The 23,733-nt window shown below is 39.4% G+C and overlaps 1 protein-coding gene across 1 annotated transcript in view; it reads right to left on the reverse strand.

Annotated features, from left to right (window-relative positions):
* The window catches only part of SCAMP1 (secretory carrier membrane protein 1), an 87,419-nt gene that overhangs the window by 35,301 nt on the left and 28,385 nt on the right, over positions 1-23,733 (reverse strand). The window contains exons 3-5 of the mRNA XM_048851145.2: positions 18,948-19,052; positions 18,537-18,648; positions 2,035-2,163 (exon numbers count right to left, since the gene is read on the reverse strand). Of these exons, the coding sequence (XP_048707102.1) occupies positions 2,035-2,163; positions 18,537-18,648; positions 18,948-19,052 (346 nt within the window). The remainder of the gene's footprint in view (positions 1-2,034; positions 2,164-18,536; positions 18,649-18,947; positions 19,053-23,733) is intronic.

The raw sequence follows: 23,733 nt of genomic DNA on the forward strand, positions 1-23,733 counted from the left end.
GCTAAGGCAATGAGTACCCCAAGAGGGGGAGCCCTGTCACTCTCGTGAAGTGTAGACCAAACCACTTAGGCATCCTCCTAAGTAGTATGTGTCACAGAGTCTAATCAAATGGCCAGCCTCAGTTGAAACCCACTACATGGGGTGGGGAGCACTGAGAGCTTGGGCTTCCACCCATTTCCCCTGTCCTTAAGCGGATTACTCAGGTTCCCAGCTTTTGGCCTTACTCTTTTCTCTCCTTTCTTTTTCTCATCCCCTCTTTCTTCCATAGTGTGCCTGCAAGACAAAGAAAAGGAATGAGAGGCCAAACTAAGGAAAACACAAGAAAGCCAAGTTAAAGTTTCCATCTTCCAAGGTGAAGAGAAAGCAGGTGTGGTTGAAATTAATATAATCGGGGCAGGCCTTCAGAATGCTGTCTCTTTGCTTCTAGTTATTGACATTATAATGCTGTCTGTTCCTTAATCCACTGTTGTAGGATGGGGGAGAGAAATACAGTGTTGTTATAATTCCCATTTTGTTTTCCCTCCCCTCCCCAGGCTTGAAGTTTGACATTTTTAGAAGTCAACCCCATACATGGCTGGAGTTAGAAACTAATGCTGATACCATTTGAAATACTGAATTCCAAGCTTTCAGACTGGATATGGATCTTAAGCCTATATCATACTTATTAGAGTGACTAGTTTTGCATTTCACATTTTTTTATTTTTTTTAAAGAGTGGTGATCCAGTAATGAATATAACAAGTTGTGGACTTCAAACTAGAGTAATTGTCATGGTTAAGTACTGAAAGCTGACTACTTTTGATTCATACACGGAGTTAACATTAAAAAAGTAAAAAAAGATTACCAAGTACACTGGTGTCCAGATTTGTTCAACCTGGAACCTAGTGGAAAAGTAAGGGGTGCCTGAAATCCACATCTGTGTCTAATAAGGAAAATGCCAGGACACAAACACTACAATTGTGGTGTAAACATACCGTATCCAAACAGCCACAAGCAACTGGAGAAGATGACACTGATCACAGCATAATGTACATTAAGATCTTGTATTACATTTTCCCACTGGTTGCCAGCAAGCTGCTGTGATCAAGACAGAGCAGTATATTTTGAAATAGTGCAGACCAAACACAAAGCCTGCAGAGACTGTGCTCTGAGTACCTCTGGTGTAGACAGGACAGTTTAATGTAGACAATATTCTTTTGTTTATTTACACTATACTAATCATCTTTTTAAGAAGACTATACCAACATTTAATTGTAGGCAAATTATTGTACAAGTATAATGTGAACAATCACAAGGCTATAAACTCTAAATGTGGCTGAGTGAGCACTAAACTGGGAGACCTGAATTCTATTCCTGGCTCTGCCACTGGCCTGCTGGTTGACCAGGGGCAAGCCACTTCACCTCCCTACAGTTTCCCCATCTGTAAAATGGGAATAATGACATTTAGATCCCAATAGATAAAAGGAGGTATTGACGAAAATCACAGCAAAAGAGCTAGGTATTATTACTATATTTAATTTGAAATTTTAGGGGGAAAAAAAATTTTTTTTTTGGTTCAACTTCCACTTATGTATAAAAAACAACAATTAGAATTAAGGCAAACAACAATTAGAGATTAGTTTGAAGATGGCAGTCATGTTTAAAAGGGAAAAATAAAATATACTAGAGCAGGTCTATGCACTAGTTATTTGTATGGTAATCTTTTCATAAATAATATCTAATATTTTAAATTTTTAATGAATTTTAGAAAGATTTCTATTTTACAGTTTTCTATCGCACTTTTCACCATAATATCTATTTTCATGGAACAATTTTTTTTAAAATGAGGAATCCTGTTAAAAATGTGTATTTAATTTCTAAGAAATAAATCTGTATTCTCTTAACACTGACATTATCCTTAGCCACAAAAAAGATTATTTCATTTCAACATCTGACTTTACACTGGCGATAAATTTTTTTTTTGTGAAATGTAGATGTTGACTAGGTCAAAATAATAAAATGTACAGACTGTTAGGGTTCAGTAATTTTTTACTTACACATCCACAAGTAGTACATAATCTTTACTGTCTTCTGGAATTCTACAGGAATGTCTACAGAAAAATCCTGGTAGAAACAAGGACCCACTGGAAAATTCCCAGGCAGAGGCGGCCAATTATTTTTCCTGCCTGCAAGTCAAAAAAAAACAATAGTTTATAATACAATTTTATTATTTTCTTCTCTCTGCATATTAGAAAGAGATTTGCCTATTAAATTTGAACTGCTTTGTTCTCAAATTGTCTTACATATAGGATTCCTGCAGACCTATTAATAACTTGAACTAAAAAAGAGACTAACAATCTGCACTATGAAGATGTCAAACAGCAGAGCTAATTGAAAATGGAATGCAGCTGAACCAAGGAAAGAACAGGGTCTTCACGGGTCTGTGCAAAAGACTGTACAGGTGACAGAAGGATCTCATGAAACAACAAGAAAAAAGAAAAGTTCCCCAACTACTTCACATAAAAGAAGCAGGTACAAGCAGAACAGAAGCCCTCAAAATTCCCTGGATCTACAACTTAAGTGTACATGCCCCCTTCTGTGGTCCATGCTCAGCAGGGTCCTGTAGAAGGTTGGCAAATGAAAAGCATCCTCCGTACTCATAGCATCAGATTGATTGAGATGGTTGTGGTACCTGGATTTGGTAAACAAGTCCCTGTGTCTTTCTCTCAGACTGCCATTAATTCTAGATCTGTGAACAAAAGGTCCAGTACTTCATGTGGATCTAGCACAGTTTGTGGTCTTAACTTTGCTGAATAAAGCAGGGTGGATGAAAATCAATAATTTGTTGTTTTTCTTTTAAAAGATTTTTTAAATGTAAAACATTTTTTATTTCAATTATATACATTTTTCTTTTTAAAAATAAATGTAAAATTAAATTGAAATTATGACAGCCTATCCAATTTACTATAATCTATTAAAACATTTAAATTAAATAAAAAATAATATTCAAGGAATACATGTCTGCTGTCAAGGTTTTAGTGACAGTAAAACCACTGAACTGGTAGAAGTCACTGATTGGCTAAGTACATGAACCAAATTTCTGCTGATGTGCTAAACCAGCTTTTGACAGCAACAATCCCTTCTATAGGTTCAGAGATAATATTTTCTTCTTTTCAGCAAACTCAACTAGTTCCATCCAATGACTAGTTCATTAAAATTGGGAGTTGAAAAAGTAGAAAAGCTTGTTTTCCCTTTTCAATCTATGAATAAAAATGAGGTATGAGAGGCTGAGATCTATTAATTTTAAAAACATGAATGACATGGAGACCAGAAATAATCAAGTCAATCCTTCCTTTTTTGCTTTTGTATCTGGAATATTTAAGGTAGTCTTATTTAACCATTAAAAACTATTTTAAAATACTGTTTTTGTGGATTTTTAATTGAATTCCAATTTCCATCCAAATGCAGCTTGACAAAAACATCACATGTAAAACATTAATCATGTAGTAAATAGGACATGCATCATTCACCATTTTCTAACACAATAAAATGTAAAAATTAAGAATCTGAATAAGTATGTTAAGCTACATAACTGCTTAAATAAATATGTTTAGAATAGATATAGTGTGTCTTCCTGATTAGGAAAAAAAGTACCACCAAATTTAGTGTAGAGGCTACAGTTAGTTGCAAATTAACATATTTTAATAGTTATACCAACCAATAACAATCTATCTTTCTTTAGGGAAATAACTAAAAAATGCAAAACAAGATTCAAATCAATGCTTCAGATTAAAGATTCACGTTAGCTGATTTAAATCATGATTCAAATCAATCCACTCGCTAAGTGCACAAGCCTGAAGAAGAGGGGCTTATCAAGTAAAGCAATCTCTCTTGTGGTGCAGTCAAGAAAGCAATACACATCAAAGGCCGACCACTCTAAGGTTTGGAGAACCTTTATGAACTTGTGTGACGAAATGAGGATACTTCTCATCAAAGACATGGCACAGTCATCCTGGATTTCCTGCAAACTGGTCTAGTTATGGGCTAGAGCAGTGTTTCTCGCATGCGACCACCAGTGGCTTTGTGTGTGGCCTTGACAGCCTCCCAAGCATAGGTGGAGATTTGAGGGTGAGGGGAGAAGAGGAAGCAATGGCCCCTCCCTGTAGCTCCCAGCTGTTGCTCCTGAATAGCTGTTACCAAGAGCAGTGGGATGCACCACCTCGATGTTTGCTCTGGCACCGGCAGCAGGGATGGGCACCCTGCACCACACAGCCCTCTCGGCGGCTCCAGGCACCACCTCTCGAGACATGAGGCCAGTGAGCACAGTGCTGGAGATGACTTATCACTGGAGGCGGCTGTGGTGTTCAGTCGCTGGACTGCTCCCCTGGCAGTTCCCCTCCACCCATACGGTCAGGGCACAGGGAGGTGGATTTTTTTTTTTTTTAAATGGTTTTTTCCTCAAAAAGCATTCTATCTAAAGTTAGTTTTAATTAAGATACATTATAACTCAAAGATCTCTCATCATGGGATAGGGATTATAAATTCTAGAAGATACCACCAGAGATGCTCAGCTTTGAAGTTCTCAAACTGTGGATTTGTGTCTCCAGAGACAACATGCTTGTTAACAGCAACAATGTTTTTAAACAAAACACACAACACAACATAATATAATATGAGAAGAGAAACAGACCTCAACCCAACTGTCCCTCTGCAAATGTGTGTATGCAGAGTGAATCCCTTACCTCGCTCTAAAATTGCAAAGTTTCAAAAAGCTCAATGAATAGAAGATTGTTGGGGGCAGAATAGATCTGGATATGGAGAAGTCTGGAGATAAATGTGAGAAGGGAGGGACAGGTAGTAGAAACAAAAGTGAAACTGTTCGAGCAGCATATTCCAGAAATCTTGAGATCTTTCTGAGTGTAGCCTTCATTGATTTGAGATCTACCATACCATTCTCTCACTAGAAGGGAAAACCTATAATGGCAGCAGGCCATAAAAGAGACCCAGTTTGGGAATATTTGAATGAAGTTCCTCTACCTGTGGGTCAGACAGGCATGCGTGCAAAATGCAAACAGTGCAACAAAGAAATGCAAGGCCTGGTTGCCCGAATGAAACAACATCATGAGAACTGTTCCTTCTCAGGAGGAAACGGAGTTGAAGATGATGAAAGGAACATGCCTGAACATGCAGGATCTTCAGGTTGGTAAACTTTTTTATTTCATAATTCTTTCTTAAGGACTGCCTCTCTTCCTTCTGGACTATTCTTGAATTCTTAAGTTTGAGCAAAAAATATAGTTGTTACTCTATGGTACTGTCATTTTAGATGCAGTTGTGATAAAAAATAAATAGCTGAAATAGGCAGATCTCCCTTTTACCATTTCACCTTTAAAGTAGTACCGAGCGTCAGTGAATGCAATGAGTAATACTAAATGAGCAGTATGATAATTAAATAACTGCATTGACTTATTTTGTTTAGGAGAATCCATCCTCAACATACAGGATTCTGAAGACTATCCACCTTCAAGATCACCATCATTTTCTATAGTTTCAGAGTTATCTGCCAATGATAGTGTTTCAGTCACATGATGTATGTCACATAGCCACAGTATATCACCTGTAGCAAAAAGAGAAACAACCATAGATAAGTTTGTGATAAGAACCAGCAGATTACAAAAAGAGGTAATGGATGAAAAAATTGTCCGGTTTGTTTATGCAACAAACTCTCCTTTCCGTATGATTGAGAACCCACACTTCATTAACACAGTCATTAAGACCAGGATACGATCCACCCAATAGAGCAGATGTTGCAGGCAAATTACTGGGTAAAGCGTATGAAAGAGAAATTGAGCAGCGTGCAAAAGGTCTAGAGGGTAAAATTGTTAACTCGAGTCTTGATGGGTGGAGCGATGTCCACAATGATCCTGTTGTATGTGCTTGTGTGACAACAGAAGAAGGGAATGTCTTCCTTACAGAAACAATTGATACATCAGGAAATGCACACGCACAGAATACTTAAAAGAAGTAGCAGTGAAAGCTATAACAAACTATGGAGAAAAAAATCAAATGTCTAGTATGCAGCTTGGTCACAGACAATGCTGAAAATGTATCCAAGATGAGAAGAAATTATTTAGAAGAGAGTCCCAAGCTAATATCATACGGTTGCCGTGCTCGTTTGATGCACCTCCTAGCCAAAGACTTCAGAAATAAAGGCTAATGTTGTTGAAATTGCAAAATACTTCCGTAACCACCACTTTGCAGCAGTTGCTCTGAAAAAAGTGGGAGGAACCAAGCTAACTCTCCCACAAGATGTGCAATGGAACTCAGTAGTGGACTGTTTCGAGCACTATATCAAGAACTGGTCTAATCTGATGACAGTTTGTGAACAAAATCATGAAAAAATAGATGGCACTGTCACAGCCAAAGTTCTCAACATAGGGCTTAAGAGAAGTGTTGAACACATGCTGAGTACCCTGAAGCCTATTTCTGTAGCCTTAAACAATTTGCAGGTTTTGTTTTATTGCTGACGCTGCTGAAATTTGGAAGAAACTGAGTGAGATCTTAAAAAGAGAAATATGCAATGACAGAGATAAATTACAAACATTAAAAAAAACGAATGGGACAAGTACTATCTCCAGCTCATTTTCTTGCAAATATTTTCAATACTCGATACCAGGGTCAAACCTTAACTGCTGAAGAAGAGGAGCTGGCTATGACATGGACATCCAGCAATCATCCCTCCATCATGGCAACTATAATAAACTTCAGCGTTAAGGGTGAACCATTCAAGAAATATATGTTTGCTGATGATGTTTTAAAGAAAGTCACACCAGTGAACTGGTGGAAATCACTTAAGCACTGGGATTCAGAGACTGTTGAAGTGATAATCTCACTTTTAACAGCAATAGGTTCTTCTGCTGGTGTAGAAAGAATATTTTCTTCCTTTGGACTAATTCATTCCAAACTGAGAAATCATTTGGGACCTGAAAAAGCAGGAAAGCTTGTTTTTCTTTTCCAGATTATGAACAAACCAGAAAATGAAGGTGAAGATGACTGAGGTAGCTGCAGAAGCCAATAATTTTAAGTTTCTCATGTTCACCTGGCTCACATAGTTGATTTAATTTTGGGGCTTTTTTTAAATATTTCATTTAACTATTTTAGTTAAACAATTTTAACTAAAACAAACCTGATTTTAAAAAACTTGAATGTTTAACTAAATTCAGCAAAGAGTCCTGTGGCACCCTATAGACTAGCAGACGTATTGGAGAATAAGCTTTCGTGGCATCCGACGAAGTTGGTATTCACCCATGAAAGCTTATGCTCCAATGTGTCTGTTAGTCTATAAGCTGCCACAGGACTTGCTGCTGCTTTTACAGATCCAGACTAACACGGCTACCCCTCTGATACTTAACTAAATTCAAAAATTCATATGCTTGTTTTGTTAAAATATTATATGTTTGCTGTTGAAGAAAAAAATCCAGAATACATGAAGTTGTTGTTTTAGTTAAATAAAACAATTTAAATGTCTGTCTGGTGATGTTCTCCTCCTAATACAGCATGGCAAGAAAATCCTCCAAATATTAATGATTAACCTGTTGAACTGGAGATAGTTCACCTCCCAATGACTTCATAAATATCTGCTTTGATTACCTTTGGTAAAAGAAATAACCAATCATTCATTTTCTGATATAGCTGTAAAATTAATCTGAAAAGTTTTCAAAATAAATCACTTAAAAATGTATAGTGTGTACCTTCTAAAAATGAAACCTACATCTATCTGAGCTGTGAAGAATATGTATTAAGGTTATAACAACCAAAAAGAATGCACATTTATGTAGAGATCCATGATTAAATAGTCTTCCTGCTTTCAGAAGACAGAAAGGAGCAACACTTGGATACAGAAACTACAGAACCCAAACCACCAAAAAAGAAAATCAGCTGTCTGCTGGTGGCTTCCGACTCAGATGATGAAAATGAACATGAGTCGGTCCGCTCTCCTTTGGATCATTATCAAGCAGAACCCATCATCAGCATGGACACATGTTCCCTGGAACGGTGGTTGAAGCATGAAGGTACATATGAATCTTTAGCGCATCTGGCACGTAAATATCTTACAGCGCCAGCTACAACAGTGCCATGTGAACGCCTGTTCTCACTTTTGGGTGACACTGTAAACAAGAAGCGAGCAGCATTATCTCCTGCAAATTGTAACCAAACTTGTTTGTCTGAGCAATTGGCTGAAGTAGGACTGAGTGGACTTACAGGCTCTAAAATTTTACATTGATTTATTTTTGAACGTAGGGTTTGTTTTTTGTTTTTTTTTTTACATAATTTCACATTTGTAAGTTCAACTTTCATGACAAAGAGATTGCACTAGTGTTGGATCATATTAAAGAAGTTCTGTATTAAAATCACAAATGAGTTTGATTCCCCATAGTTTAAATTCCAGGGTATTACTAATTAAGAGGTCTCTTGGTTTTTGGTAGTTTCTCTCCCTCTATGTGTGAAACTTGCAAGCTGCTAATTGTGTTAGTACATTCTAAGACAGAGTCTGTTCTCAAAGCAATTCACAGAGAGAGAGACTCAAAGCAATACTCTAACAACAGAAACAACACCCAGAGACTCCCCGCCCTTTTGTTGTATTAACAATTGTGATTAAAATAGAGATAGAGGATGTATGTGGATGGATGCTTGGTGTGGATAATAACTGAATGATCAGGGAGGTGCCAGCCTAAGAATCCAGTGTCCATTGGCTGAAGAAGGTATAAAGTGGAAATAAGCAGAGGACCCCCGGAGGGCAGACTGGAATCCACCCAACAGCCTCAAGTATGGGAGAACCAAAGAACAAGGTAACATCTTGGAGCCATCAGGAATGTGCTATCTGCTGATCGATTCAGCAACAGCATGATGAAGCAACTCCCATAGACTGGCATAGGAAGAAATTCCTATAAAAATAGACTCTAAAAAGTGAGAACTTTGGGGTCTGATTCTGCAAACCAACTTCCAGGAGCATCAGATGAGCATCTGACAAGGCCCTGCTCCCTCCTCATGTCCAGGCCACCTGGCCAGTGGCTTGGCATGAGCAACTGTAAGGCTGGTAACTATGATAACAACCTTGCAGAACGTGTGTACGTGTGTGTGTGTGTGTGTGTGTGTGAATATGAGATTGAATGGAATGTTATAACTAACTGCTTACTATGATTCTTTCTGTATTCACAATAAATGTGGTACTTTGCCTTTTTCCCTTTAATAAGATCCTGCTGGTTTTTATTTTATTGGTACAACACTAGAATACTTGTATTTGGTGAACTGAAAAATACAATGTCTTTTGTTTTTTACAGTGCAAGTACTTGTAATCAAAAATAAATATAAAGTGAGCACTGTATACTTTGTATTGTGTTGTAACTGAAATCAATATATTTGAAAATGCAGAAAACATCCAAAAATATTTAAATAAATGGTATTCTATTATTGTTTAATTGCACGATTCATTTTTTTAATCGCTTGACAGCTTTATAAATTACAATGATTTGCATGTGCATATATGCAATACGTATGTTTTTCCTAAAGTTAATTAAGTATTTTAGGAAAAATTCTCAAAGTAGCGGCACCAGCAAGAGCTGGTGGCCACACATTGAGGCCACCAAAAAATTTATTGAGAGAACCCCTGGGCTAGAGTCTCAGTTCCATTAGAGTTCAGGCGGCAGCAGCTCTGGTGCTCAGAGGTTCAAACAAACAGTTTCAATAGCATGTTACCCTAATCAGAGGTGCCAACTTTCTAATGTGCCAGGGGGAGGAGGGGCTGCTTCTCCTGGTTCTGCCCCCACTCCAGCCCTTCCCCTAAGGCCCCAACCCCGCCCTGCATCTTCCTGCCCCCTCTCCGAGCATGCCCTACTCTTGCTCCCCCCCAGCGCCTCCTACACACCACAGAAAAGCTGACTGTGGCAGACAGGAGACACTGGTGGGTAGGTGCTCATCAGTGGGGCCGTCAGCAGGTGGACAGCACTGGGGGGATGGGGAGGACCTAATCGAGCATGGGGCTGCCAGTGGGTGCTCAGCACCCGCCACTTTTTTCCCCATGCATGCTCCAGCCCCGGAGCACCCACAGAATCAGCGCCTATGACCTTAATGTTTCCAGATTCCTGAAGGCTATAGATAAGCTGAGACTGGCAAATAGTTTACCCGATTTCCACAGGGACTTGAAACTTTATCATTAGTTATAATCTGTATTACTAGAACACCTAGTCATGGACCAGGACCCAACTGTGCTTGGTGCTGTACAAAATGGGGAAAAAGACAGTCCCTGCCCCAAGGAGCTTACAATCTAAGTATGCGTCAAAAGAAAAACAGATTGATACAGACAAATAGATGGAGTACAAGGAAACAATGAGACTGTTGAGGTGAGCATAACAGGCATGCCAGCAGCCTAACCATTTTCAAGTTTTTTGTAGGAGTCACAGCACAAGGAGAGTTTTGAGGAGGGATATGAAGTAGGATAATGAGGTAGCTCAGGGAGTGCCTCCTAAGTACCTGAGGAAGCACGAGAGAAAACAAAAAGGTGCTTGTTTGAAAATGTAATAACTGGGCAACAGAGTCTGACCTCATGGTATGCGTCGACCCCTCAGTACAAATTAGAGATGATGGGCAGAGCGGAGATTGACCATGTGTGCACTCTGTACCTCAAAGCACCATCCTAAATCACCCATATTCACCACTGTCATATAATTATGGTATGTTCTGTACAAAGTATGCCTTATGAGGTATCATTTTAAAGTCTTGATCTGTTGAACATTAATATTCTGTTGGATTGTCTGTGCTATCATATCTGCAGTTATTGAGTTTTGCTATGTGCGTGTTACTGAAATATGTTGAGAGTTTGGGAACACCCACAACCAGCAGGGATTAGCCAGACATGCTGATGGCCCATTAAAGGGGAATCCACTTGCCTAGCAGCCATCCCAGAAGACTTCTCAGAGAGACAGAGCACATAGACAATGGAGACTGCTTGATCAATGGGGTTGGATTCCCATATCACAAGCAAGACATCTTTCCAGCAAACTGAAAGAAATTATAAAGAGGGAAAGTGACATCATGACTTGGCCTTACTCCCCCCACAACTCAGCCCCAGGAAGAAACGTCTGGAGGACAAAGACTTTGAACTGAGGAGGGTGGTCCCGCACTGAAAGGGGGTCCTGGGCTGTGTATTGAGGAACTATACCATCTGTTAGGATGAGACAGATTCAAACCCTGCTTGATTCAAATCCTGTTCCGTTTATAGAATTTAGACTGCAAATTTGTTTTATTTCTTAGGTAACCAACTTTGATCTCTATGCCTGCTACTTACAATCACTTAAAATTTATCTTTCTGCAGTTAATAAATCTGTTTTATATTTTACTTTACTGTGTGTTTTGGTTGAGGTGCTTGGGAAATCTCAGTTTACAAAGGCTAGTGTGTGTCCCCTCTGCATTGAGGGAGGCACGGATTGGATAATAAACTTACACTGGTCAGGCTTCTGATCAGGGCAAGATAGTACAGTTCCGGGGTGCAAGGTTTGTTAGCTGCGGGGGAATTGGCTGGAGCCTCTCTATTGTTGGTCCATGAGTAGCTGGCAAAGCATTCATGTAATCAGTTGGGTATTACTCCTGAGAAAATTCTACACCTGGGTTGGGGTGGGGAGAGATATGGACTACAGAATTCATACCTTCCACAGATTTCTTGGCTCCCCCACAGAAAAATGGGGGAGCCAAGAAATCTGTCAGGAACACGCCCCCCCTTGCATGGCAGCCTGGGCACATCTGCTGGGAGCAGCGGGGCGGGGGGGGGAAGAGGGATAGGCTGGCTGTCTGTCCATCTGTGGAAGATGTTAAGGGGGTGGGGCTGGGCGCCTGCCTGTGTGCAAATGAGTGAGAGAGACTCATTCTGTCCCTCTTGTAGCTGTTGCTGCATCCTGGGTTTGGAAGCATAGAGCTGTGTGAAAAACTCTGTCCCTGAGGCAGAGCAGAAATATAACAACTGAACAGGCAAGCTGCTAATGTTCCCATTGTTAGTTAACTGTTCTCATTCTTAGTCAATTAAGGCTCCTTTACCTTGCCAAAGTGGTGTAAAGGAGCCTGATTGTAAATGACAGCAACGGAATCCTCAGATAGCAAGGTCAATGTGATTTCTCGCTTTTTTTCCCTGTGCCAGAGAGGCACAATGCAGTTAGAATACAGCTCAGGATCTATTTTACTTATCCGTTTAAAAAAAATGCAGGGCAATGATGAGCAAAACTGTATGACTTTCATGTGTGAAAGTCTGAGCAATTTAAAGCGACAGTCTACATTACAGAACACCAAACACCAAAATAAAAGTAATATGATTTAAATGAAAATCCAGGATTATGACTGGAATGCAGGGTCTTGATTACCAAGTATTTGTAACTTAACTTTCATGCGTTTAGGACAAGGGTCGGCAGCCAGTGGCACACGAGCTGATTTTTAGTGGCACTCTGCTGCCAGCCGGGGTCCCGGCCGCCAGCCCAGCTCAGCCCGCTGCTGGTCTGGGGTTCTGTCTGCCAGCCCCTGCCAGCCAGGGTCCCAGCCACCAGCCTCGCTCAGCCCGCTGCCGACCCAGGATTCCATCCGTCCAGGCTGGCAACGGGATGAGTGGGGCTGGTGGCTGGAACCCCAGATTGGCAGCGTGGGCAGCAGATGGAACCCCAGACCAGTAGCGGGCTGAGTGGGGCTGGCGGCTGGGACCCCGGCTGGCAGTAGCCGGTGAACGGAACCCCAGACCGGCAGCCGGCTGAGCGGCTCAGTGCGCTGCCGGTATGGAGTTCCGTCGGGGGGGCCCTGTAAATGTAAAATTTATTACTGGCATGCAAAACCTTAAATTAATGAAGACTTGGCACGCCACTTCTCAAAGGCTGCTGACCCCTGGTTTAGGAAATGCTGAACATTTATTGTGATTTTTTTTTTCCTGAATGGTAGTTTAAATAAATTACCAAAATAAGTGAAACTGGTGTGATTACACTGCATTATTTTGACAAATAAAATATGCAACATTTTGCAAAATTTTGGATTTTTTGCCGCAAAATTCCCCCCAGGAGTACGGTGTATCCCTGCCTGTGGAGGTCTGTGTAATTCAGTATCTGCCAAAGGTTTGTGGCTTAGCCACAGCATCACAATGTAAGAGGCGTTCTGCAGTCCCACAGTCCAGGTTGCACCCCGGGAACCCCATCAGACTGTGTAGGGCCTTGAAAGTGAATCTAAACAGCTTATGGTTGATACACTAGGAATGGGGAGCTAGTGAGGGATTCAAAGAGAGATGAGATAAGTCAAAGCTACAGGTTAGGAAAATGATCTTTGCATCAACATTCTGGACTGATATGAGTGGGGAAAAATGCATTTGTCAAGGCCAAAGAGGATCTTAGTAACTGAGGGTGCAAGACGCTGAGAGCTTAGATGAGAGTTTTACTCATATGCATTGATAAGAAAAGCTGTATCTTAGAGATATTATGCAGAAAAAAATCAGCAAGGTTTTGATATAGCCTAAATGCGAGGAGCTAAAGAGACATCCAAGTCAAAGATGACGCCCAGACTGCAGGTCTGAGTAACAGGTAGAATGATAGCGTTGTCCACAGCGATCAAAAAAGGAGATAGTGGTGAGGGCTTGGGTATATGAGAGAAGATTGGAAGCTCTGTTTTAGCCAAGTTTAGCTTAAGCTGACAACTCGACATCCCCAAAGAGTTGTCAAAAAAGACAGACCGAGACTTTAGTTTGGATAGAAAGAGAGCTACATAGATATAGATATTCAGGCCTGTCTGTAAAGGCCTATACTCTAAGAATTTAGGTGTATTCCTATCACTTGGCTAGTTATAGAGGTATAAAAGAAAGAATCAAAATCACTGTCTGCCAGTGTAAGAGCCTTCTCTTACTGTGACAGTCTGAGGCCCTGTTCTTAGGCTGAGATCTCTGGCTAAGCAACAGAGGCAGCCATAAGCTGGGAAGTGTACGGTCACATCCTCACATTCCAACCTAGTCACATTGGGCTATTGGGCTGTTAGTGCTATTGGGCTGTTAGGAATACAATCCTGTCCTGATAATGCCTATCACCTCCAGAGAAAGGAAAGTGCCTAGAAGATTTCAGAGTAACAGCCGTGTTAGTCTGTATTTGCAAAAAGAAAAGGAGTACTTGTGGCACCTTAGAGACTAAGGAATTTAATTAATTAAATTAATTAATAAAATTGGTCAGTCTCTAAGGTGCCACAAGTATTCCTTTTCTTTTTGCCTAGAAGATGTAAAAGGAAACTTAGTTTGATAGCATCTTGTCTGGCAAGTACTCACTTATCAATAGCTGGGATGTGAAATCCTCATTTCTGTGTTTGTTCTAACACTGTAGTCCCCATTTCCCCATTGTTTGTCTGTATAATCTCTGTCTGGTTCTGTGATTGTTTCTTTCTGCTGTACAATTAATCTTGCTGGGTGTCAACTAATTAAGGTGGTGGGATGTAATTGGTTAAATAATCATATTACAATATGTTAGGATTGGTTAGTTAAATTTCAGTAAAATGATTGGTTAAGGTATAGCTAAGCAGAACTCAAGTTTTACTATATAGTCTGCAGTCAATCAGGAAGTGAGTGGGTGGGTGGGGGAAATGGGATCAGGGAATGGGGGTGGGGAAATTGGAATCATGTTTGGCTAAGGGCAGGAATGGGAACAGGGACACAAGTGTAAGGCTCTGTGGTGTCAGAGCTGGGAAGGGGGACACTAAGGAAGGAAACTGGAATCATGCTTGCTGGAAGTTCACCCCAATAAACATCGAATTGTTTGCACCTTTGGACTTTGTGTATTGTTGCTCTCTGTTCATGCGAGAAGGACCAGGGAAGTAAGTGGGTGAAGGAATAAGCCTGCTAACACGAGACCTGAGAGTAGTTAGCACAGACATCGTAGTTAAATTTGTGTTTGTGCGCTTTCTGAAGCTGCCCAGAGATCAGGCACAGAGGAAAAAGTGAAGGGGACAAGGACAGAGTCCTATGGAACCCTTACAGAAAGTTGGTGGGAAGATGAGGAGAACCCTCCGAAGGATAATTAGAGAGGTAAGGAAGAAAACCAAGAAAGGAAAGAATCACAGAAACCAAGGGAGGACAAGATTTCAAGAAGAGCATGGTTGACTGTGGTGAAGGCAACTGACAAGTCAAGGAGGATGGAGATGAGTACTGCTTCTGAATGTTAGCTAAGAGAAGGCCATTAGAGACTTTGGTGAGAGTGGTTTCAGAGCAATGCAAGAGGAAGAGGCTGGATTGGAAAGGGTCTAGAATGGAACTGAATTGGAGAAGAGAAACTCCAGGCAGTGACTGTAGAGTGCGCATTCAACATGCTTAGAGACGAAAGCAAGCAGGGAGAGGGGTGTTAGTTGGAAAGGCAAAGGGGGTCAAGGAGTTGAATGGCTCCTCCTCCTTTTAAACTCCAAGGTTTTACCTGTGATTTCTATCCGTAAATTCTGTTTTTACTAGCAGTATGTTTAGTGAGAAGAGGAAAGTTGCAAAGTTTTCCTGGAAACCCACTTCTGTATAATTTTTCACCATTATAAGATCACACTGTTGGCTCTGCTAGAATCCTGGCCCAAGACACCGACTGCCTTTCACCTGAACCTAGAAATCATCCTACCCACGTTTGGCCCCACCTCCAAGACTCTGACAGAGAAGGCTACATTATCTAGAAGTACATAGAGCCCTACAGATTTACACAGGAAGGAAGGCATAGTTTGGGTAGTCTCAGAGACTCCAATCCCGCACCAGAATTTAAAAGTCAAGTTGTCTCTGAATTCACCACCTCTAGAGGGATTAGAGAACTGATTAATTTCCTGTTGCAACATAAATCTCTAATCAACAGAATCTTTTAAATCTCACCTTTCCTGTTCAGTAACATCATTATGTGCAGAAAGAGGGAGAAACTTTTTGAACACAGATATACAAGCTTAGCTAACAGGCTTCTGCCGACACTTTTGGCAAGCATTACAGAATAGGACTGCTATTGTGACCTTTTGCAGAAGGTGATGCAAATTATAATCACCCATAGTTAAAAAAGCAAAACAAACACACACATATCACACAACCTACTTTGGAAAGTCCCAAGCATCGGTACAAACGACCTAAGACCAGGGGAAATATTTTCTAATTAATTTTCTTACTTTGAAATAATCTATGCCAATTCAGACCCTTATTCTGTAAAATCAGGTGCCTGCCTCTCTCGTTACTGAGAGTTTTAATGCAGAGTCACTGACATGTTCAGATTTCTCATAATTACTCAAATTTTAATGACTACTAAATAATAATGTCTGAATTTTTTTTTTTATTTGGTATAGCTTTCAAAATAGTCAGCTGAGGACTGCAAGATGACTAGAGGGCATATAAGAGAGTCTGACATCCCACAAGAGGTTTCAGTCTCCGTCTTCTGGTTGGAAAGACCTATTATCCAAGATCCTGTCTTGATGGGTAAGATTGCATTTTTCAATTAAGTTACCTTAGCTAATACATGTTCGCTTCCCCAAGGCTAAAACAAGGCCAGCTAACAGAGCTTCAAATGTGTTCACCTGCATCTTAATTGCGCTTTTCAGTATCGTTAAGCTAAATCCAGTGATCTTTACACACTGACAAACACATACCCAATATGTTCATCAAAATATACTCCAAGCATCTGGACTAGTACAGAAGAGATTAGGAAAGAAAATTAACAGGTAAGGAAAATTTCTCCTTCACTTGTGTCACATAATTCCCAATCTGCCATGCTTCTCATACCCAAATGATAAAACCTAACCTTTCCCCTTTTGATCCTTAGGGACTAATCTTTTTTCTTTCCAGTGATCCAAAAGAAGCCTTCAGATTCCGCATATTTCTCAGAACCCTTGGTGCTCACTGCTGCAACATAAGAGAGGCATAGTAAGAAACAACAGGTTCCAGGCATCCTGAAGCATGTCTGGGATCTCAAAGTTCCCTGTTCCTTAAGATGCAGTAGAAAGGAATAAGACTGTTCCTAAGGACTAGAAAAGACAAGTGGAGGGAATAGGGCATGTCAGACCATCAATAAAATTTATCTGTGAAGAGGATGAAAGGTAATAGGTGGAGGGGAAATTCTGAAAAACTGCATACAAACTAATGAATAAAGAAAACAATCGCGAGGTGGAGCGGGGGAGGGGATAGACGATGACAAGCAGAAAAAAGAGACTAGATTATCCAAAAAAGTAAAGACGACTATAAAAGGAAAATTTATTTGCAATTATTTTTCTTTATTAAAAAAATAGCAGATCCCCAACTCCTGGGTCCTTGATTCCAACAAATGACTAACAGGAAATTCCCCAAATATTTGAATTCTCAAGTCATTAAGCCAGCTGAGCCAACTGAGTTTGTACAGTGGCCTGTTGTGCTCCCAAATGACAGTTTATTTTCTGAGCACTTGGAAAATCCTGCCAGACAAATGCTAAGGGCCCAGAACAGGTGCAAGAATCATACCTTATGCAAAAAAAATAAACTCACACAAATTCAAGATTGTGTATTTGTTGTTTTTCTCTTGTTTCGGCCTGAACTTTTTCTTTTAAAGCAGACCATCCCCACATCTGAACTTTCCAGCACAATGTCCAGTTTACACCTTGCCATTTTTATACCATACTCCTCAGTAGCAGGTTTCTGCAATTAAAAATTTTCAGTAGAAACACTAATTTTGCTGCACTTCACACTTACTAAAAAGCAAAAACGAAATACAAGTGAACTGATAGTGAAATTTAGCAACGAGGGATATAGCGCAGGACTCAGTCACCTTAACCAAAAAAGAAAAGAAAAGAAAAAAACAAGCTTTTGTCTGATTTTTTTAACCCATTATTGTTACAATTAACACTCAAGATTATTATAAATTAAAAAAAAAAATCAGTGCAAAAAGTTAAAAAAAAAGTTCCTTTTTTTTCAGTTTGCATACTCTTCACATTGATAACATATCAGTTTTACTGTGTCAGCTCTTCATGGAAGGAAACACAACTACCTCTGTGTTTGTACAGTAACTAGCATAATGAGATCCTCATCAGGGACTATGGGCACTACCAGTAATTGATAATGATCAGAACATTTCGTTTATTTGTGTGGATCTCCCAACCCAGCAAAATAGGATAGGAAAAATATCAAAGATAGGAAAGTTATTGTACCATGACAAATGTTGGCAGAAAAGGAATCAGGCAGGTGTAGTACATGAGACTACTTTTAATTACAGTTTTTAAAATTTGAACTGTTTCAAGTAGTTAATGTTACTTTAATTTAAACCAAGAATAAAAACCAATAGTTAATACAGTAAAGTACTGATTCAACAAAACCTTGTTACACGTTTACACTACAGAAGTTCACACACTACCTCAAAAACTAAGTGTGAGATTTTTTTTTTATGCAGTCTTCTGAAAGGCATAGATTCCTTTTCCTGAATGAGACCCTAAAAACAAATACTTCAGACCTTTGTTTTAAACAGGCAAGCAGAAAACAGAAGTTCAGAGTTTTAAAACTTAAATCTCTATTAAAAAGAATTAAGATCGTGATGCATACCACCCTGTCGATTGAGATTCTGCATTTCCCTTTCTCTGCGATCTAGTTCTGCTGCTTTTCTTTCTAGTTCTTCTTGGCGCTTAAGTAGCTCAGCCTGGGCCAATGCATGCTCCTGAGGAAAAACAAGCACCGTTAGATATCAACAAATGCACAAACTTGGAATTTTTGTTCTTTTATGTATGTTCTTCAATTATGTTGCATTCTCAGTCATGAATCAAGATAAACCTCCTATTTTAATTAATGAATGCAACAATTTACATCTAATTACAGCACTTGTTTCTGTAAAGCATAGCGCTGATTACAGAAAGTAATGCTGCTTTATAAAATTAACATTGGCCTAAAAAAAGTACTTTTATATGCAATTAGAATTTCTTTTGCCATTAGCCCATTCTCAAAATGTTATACACAAACCTTTGCTACTTGTGTGTAAGCAGGAGGTTCCTCTGTTGGTTTCATTATAGCTGGCTGTGTACTGGGCACAGGTGTATTAGGCATTTTCACATTTCCTGGTGGAGGCTAAGAAAAAGTGAAAATTATAAGAAGACACTTTCACAAACAGATACTTTATACTATGGAAGACTAAGATTATCTACTGTATTTTTTTTTTTATAGAGACATAATAGATAAACAAAAATTCTGTGGTAAGCTGCCTGCAGTAACGCTGATCTTTAGGAAAAAATAATTCCTTCTTCTATGATAAAATATTATTTATACAGTACACTGCTTGCCAGAGATGCAACACAGCATTTTATAAATAACTGTAAGTAGCACAACGCAGGAGTTTAAACTGATTCAGATATGAACTGGGGTAAGTGAAATGTAAGTTATGGGAAGCCCAGGAATTAGAAATGACCTATTTATATTATAAACAGAAATCTCTAGGACTTTTCCTAGCACAGACTTATGTCACCTATTGAATAATTAGTAAGGTAATATACCCTCCTATTCAATTTTTCAAATCTGAAGATAATTGTTCAGTGTTCATAGCCTATTGTATAATATCTCCATTAATACTTGCTTTCACAACTTACGAATTTCAGGCATTATAAGCACTTTTCAATTATCTGCATGAAGGACTGGTTACAGTTTATTTCTAATGGTTACAAAATAAGCTTTTTTGGTTGTGTTATTTCTCTCCTACTAATTTCAATATCCCTCCCCTCTTCCTCTTTATCCTCTATGCACCACAGAAACGATGCCTTCATATTCTCCCAGATTTCTGACGAAGACAGGACTTGAACTGACACTAGCTGGACAGGTTAAGGTCAAAGGACTACAGTTTATCCTTTGGAGCTATCCAACAGCAGTGAAACTTTTAATGCTGGAAAACTTTTGGCTCCTCTTTCTACATATGTGCAGTGTAATCCTTTTTACAACAGAACCTCTGAGTTGAACACCAGAATTACGAACTGACCAGTCAATCATACACATTATTTGGAACTGGAAGTACAAAATCAGGCAGTAGCAGAGACAAAAAGAAAAAACAAATACAGTACAGTACTATGTTAAACTACTAAAAAAATAAAGGGAAAGCAGCATTTTTCTTCTACATCGTAAAATTTCAAAGGTGTGTTAAGTCAACGTTCAGTTGTAAACTTTTAAAAGAACCACCAAAATGTTTTGTTCAGAGTTACAAACAACGTCCATTCCCGAGGTGTTCATAACTCTGAGGTTCTACTGTAGTTCATGAGCCTTAGGAACATTAGGCTTGAGCCTACCTAGAGACACAAATTATCTTGAACACCATTTTCAATTGTGCTCCCCAAAAGAGCTAGTGGGTGCCATGTACTCTCTGGGAGTAACCCTCAAGCAAGTGAGCCTCCTGTCCCAGGATCAGAGTCATGGTTTGACCCCAGGTCTGGGAAAAGCAACATTAAGAAATATAAAACAGCCATACTGGGTCAGATCAAGTTTAGATGGTCCATCTAGCCTAGTATCCTGTCCGACAGTAGCAAACACCAGATTATTCAGGGGAATGAACCGGGCAATTATCAGGTGTTCCATCCTCTGTCCTCCAGTCCCAGCATCTGGCAGTCAGTGGCTTAGGGACACCCAAAGAATGGGGTTGCATCCCTAACCATCTTGGATAATAGCTATTGATGAACCTATCCTCCATTAACTTATCTAAACCTTTTTTGAACACAGTTTATACTTTTGGCCTTCACAACATCCCCTGGCAATGAGTTCCACAAGTTGACTGTGTGTTGTGTGAAGAAGTACAACTTCCTTTTGTTTGTTTTATACCTGCTGCCTATTAATTTCATTGGGTTATCTGTTTTTTGTATTATCTGAAAGGGTGAATATGGAAGTGTTATTTACACTCTCCACACTATTCATGATCTTATAGACCTTTAACATAGCCCTCTCCATCCCCCCAGTCACCCTTTTTCCCCCAAGATGAACAGTCCCAGTTTTACTAATCTATCCTCATATGGAAGCTGTTCCATACCTCTAATCATTTTTGCTGACCTTCTCTCTACCTTTTTCAATTCTAATATATCTTTTTTGAGATGAGGCAACCAGAACTCCATGCAGTATTCAAGATATGGGCATACAATGGTTTTATATAGTGGCATTAGGATATTTTCTGTTTAATCTATCCCTTTCCTACTGGTTCCTCATATTGTTAGCTTTTTTGACTGCTGTCACACATTGAGCAGATGTTTTCTGAGAACTAGCCACTAGGACCCCAACATCTGTTTCTTGAGTGGAAAGAGCTAATTTAGACCCCATCATTTGTAGGAATAGTTGGGATTATGGTTTCCAATATAGATTACTTTGCATTTATCAACACTTCTAAACTGCCAACTTTCAGAAAAAGCTAATACCCAACTCTTTTCATCAGTATCTCAAAGAACTATAGAAAGGGAGGTCAGTATTATTATCCCTATTTTGCATATGGGGAAGCTGATGCACAAAAAAGTGAAATGACTTGCCCAAGATCACCCAGCAGGCTAACAGAAGAAATGGGTTTAGAACCCAGGTCTCCCACATCCCAATCCATGCTCGATGCACTAGACGAAACTGCCTTTCCTTAGACTCCACAATAGTGCCCTTTTGAGTCCAAACCCTAATTCTGAATCCTAACTCATATCCATTCTGGTGCCCAAAATTCAAGAAGGCTGTTAATAAATTGGAGGGGGTTCAGAGAAGAACATGCCTTCTAGTGATAGAGAGCTCAATCCTTTTAGCTTAACAGAGAAGGCTAAGGGTGACTCGATTATAGTCTGTAAGAATCTGCATGGAGAACAAATAATGGGCTATTCAAACTAGCAGAGAAAGGTATAACACAATCCAAATCGCTGGAAGTTGAAGCTAGACAAATTCAGACAGGAAATAAGGTGTACATTTTTGTCAGGGAGCATACTTAACCACTGGAACAATTTACCAAGGGTTGTGGGAAATACTCCATCCATGACAATTCCTAAATCAAGACTGAATGTTTTTCTGAAAAATATGGTCTAGGAATTATCCTGGGGAAGTTCTATGGCCTGTGTTATACCAGAGGTCAGATTAGACGATCACAATGGTTCCTTCTGGCCTTGGTATCTATGAACCTTCTATGGATCATATCTGAGTACAGTAACACAGAGAACTAGAAAAAACTCAGATATTTCTCTTTGATCTCTCCTCACTGAGTTCACTCCCTTACTATAGGAAGTTTGAGATTATGTGTAGTAAAATATTAAAAATAAAAATAAAAACAGTCAATATCTTAATCTGATAATTGAACGTTACAAAGGACTCAACTCATGGGATCCATGAGGTATATTAAGTATTAAAGCTTGTTTGCAAGCACTGATTAAAAATAACCTTGTGTAAACACTCCAAGAACAACTGACATCTTTTCTTGCCACTTCCTGTATAAATTAGCACATAAGAAATCAATTCTCCCTCTAGTTTACCAGAACTCCTGAACATATCTCTAAATAGACTTTACACTTACATTCAAATTAAACTACTCTGAACACATTCCTATTCTTTAACTGAAGCAGGTCACCTGGCCTAAGAGAGTGGCAAGAGTGTCTACTTTAATAATACTCTGTTGGCATGACAAATTATACAAATGTTATCAAAATATACAGAAGGGAAGCCTCAAGAATGTGTGATTGGAAGGCACAGTCTGACCAAGATTGTTATTATTTGTATAACACCTGAAAGCCAAACAAAGATCAAAGCATCCCTGTGTGCATAGTACCCATTCATAAAACAACTCCTGCCACAGTTTATAATTGAAATATCTAGTCTAGACGGGGCTTCTGTTTGCATGGTACTTTATGGACTCTAGTCAACAGCTCTAGTTTAAGGTCACTAATTCTAGTCTTGGCAAGGCTGCAATAACTGTGCACATTTTGTTATGAGGTAATATGCTAGTACAATATGGTTGAGCAGGTATCTTTAAGAATACAGCTTGTGGCTTTTAATTTGTTCTTCTCTTATCTTGTATATTTGGTGTTCAAACATCTACTATCTTGATCATTGTTCAGTTTAGGAAGAGGATATCGGCTTTACTGGACAGTAGGTTATTGTCAACATGAGCTATTTATTTAACATCATTTGCAGAAGAAACCGATAATCTTTACTTGTTAGGGAAGGGATGTTCAAGGAGACAACGTAGAGGGAAAGGATAAGGAAGGGCTAGATCTGTTCTAGAGTCATTGTTGCTGAAGTGTGTGTATGTGTGTGCGTGCACAAAGTATTTGTTTGCAGAACTGTACATTTATCTCCTCTCGGGTTTTCATACCAGTTAATAAGAGAAACAGTTCATAACTGAACAAAACCAAGAAAAACTGGCTTTTTCCCCCCAAGACCATCTAGAATGCTCCAACAGCATTTGTCCAAAGACACAGTAAGACAAACAACCACTCATTCAAACAATGAAAACCCACAGGAGCAACATACACAGGCTCCAGATGGCAAACTCAGGCAACAGCAAAGGCATCAGTTTTGAAAACAAAAAGTGGGCATATGAACACAAAACCACTGAGGTTCATTGAGTAAAGTGGCAGAGTATTCCCATCTGTCAGACTGTGTACCTGAACCTCCATCCTAGACATCTATTAGTTTTGTTAACTAAGTTTTCATTTATATTTTATTTGGATTGGAGTTTTTTAAAAAGAAATTTACTAGCTGCTTCTAGATTCATTGACTATCATGTAATCTCTATGATTAACGTCATATGACAGGGCCAAAAGTC

The sequence above is a fragment of the Caretta caretta genome, chromosome 5 (genome assembly GCF_965140235.1).
Source record: "Caretta caretta isolate rCarCar2 chromosome 5, rCarCar1.hap1, whole genome shotgun sequence".
Taxonomy (NCBI): domain Eukaryota; kingdom Metazoa; phylum Chordata; order Testudines; family Cheloniidae; genus Caretta; species Caretta caretta.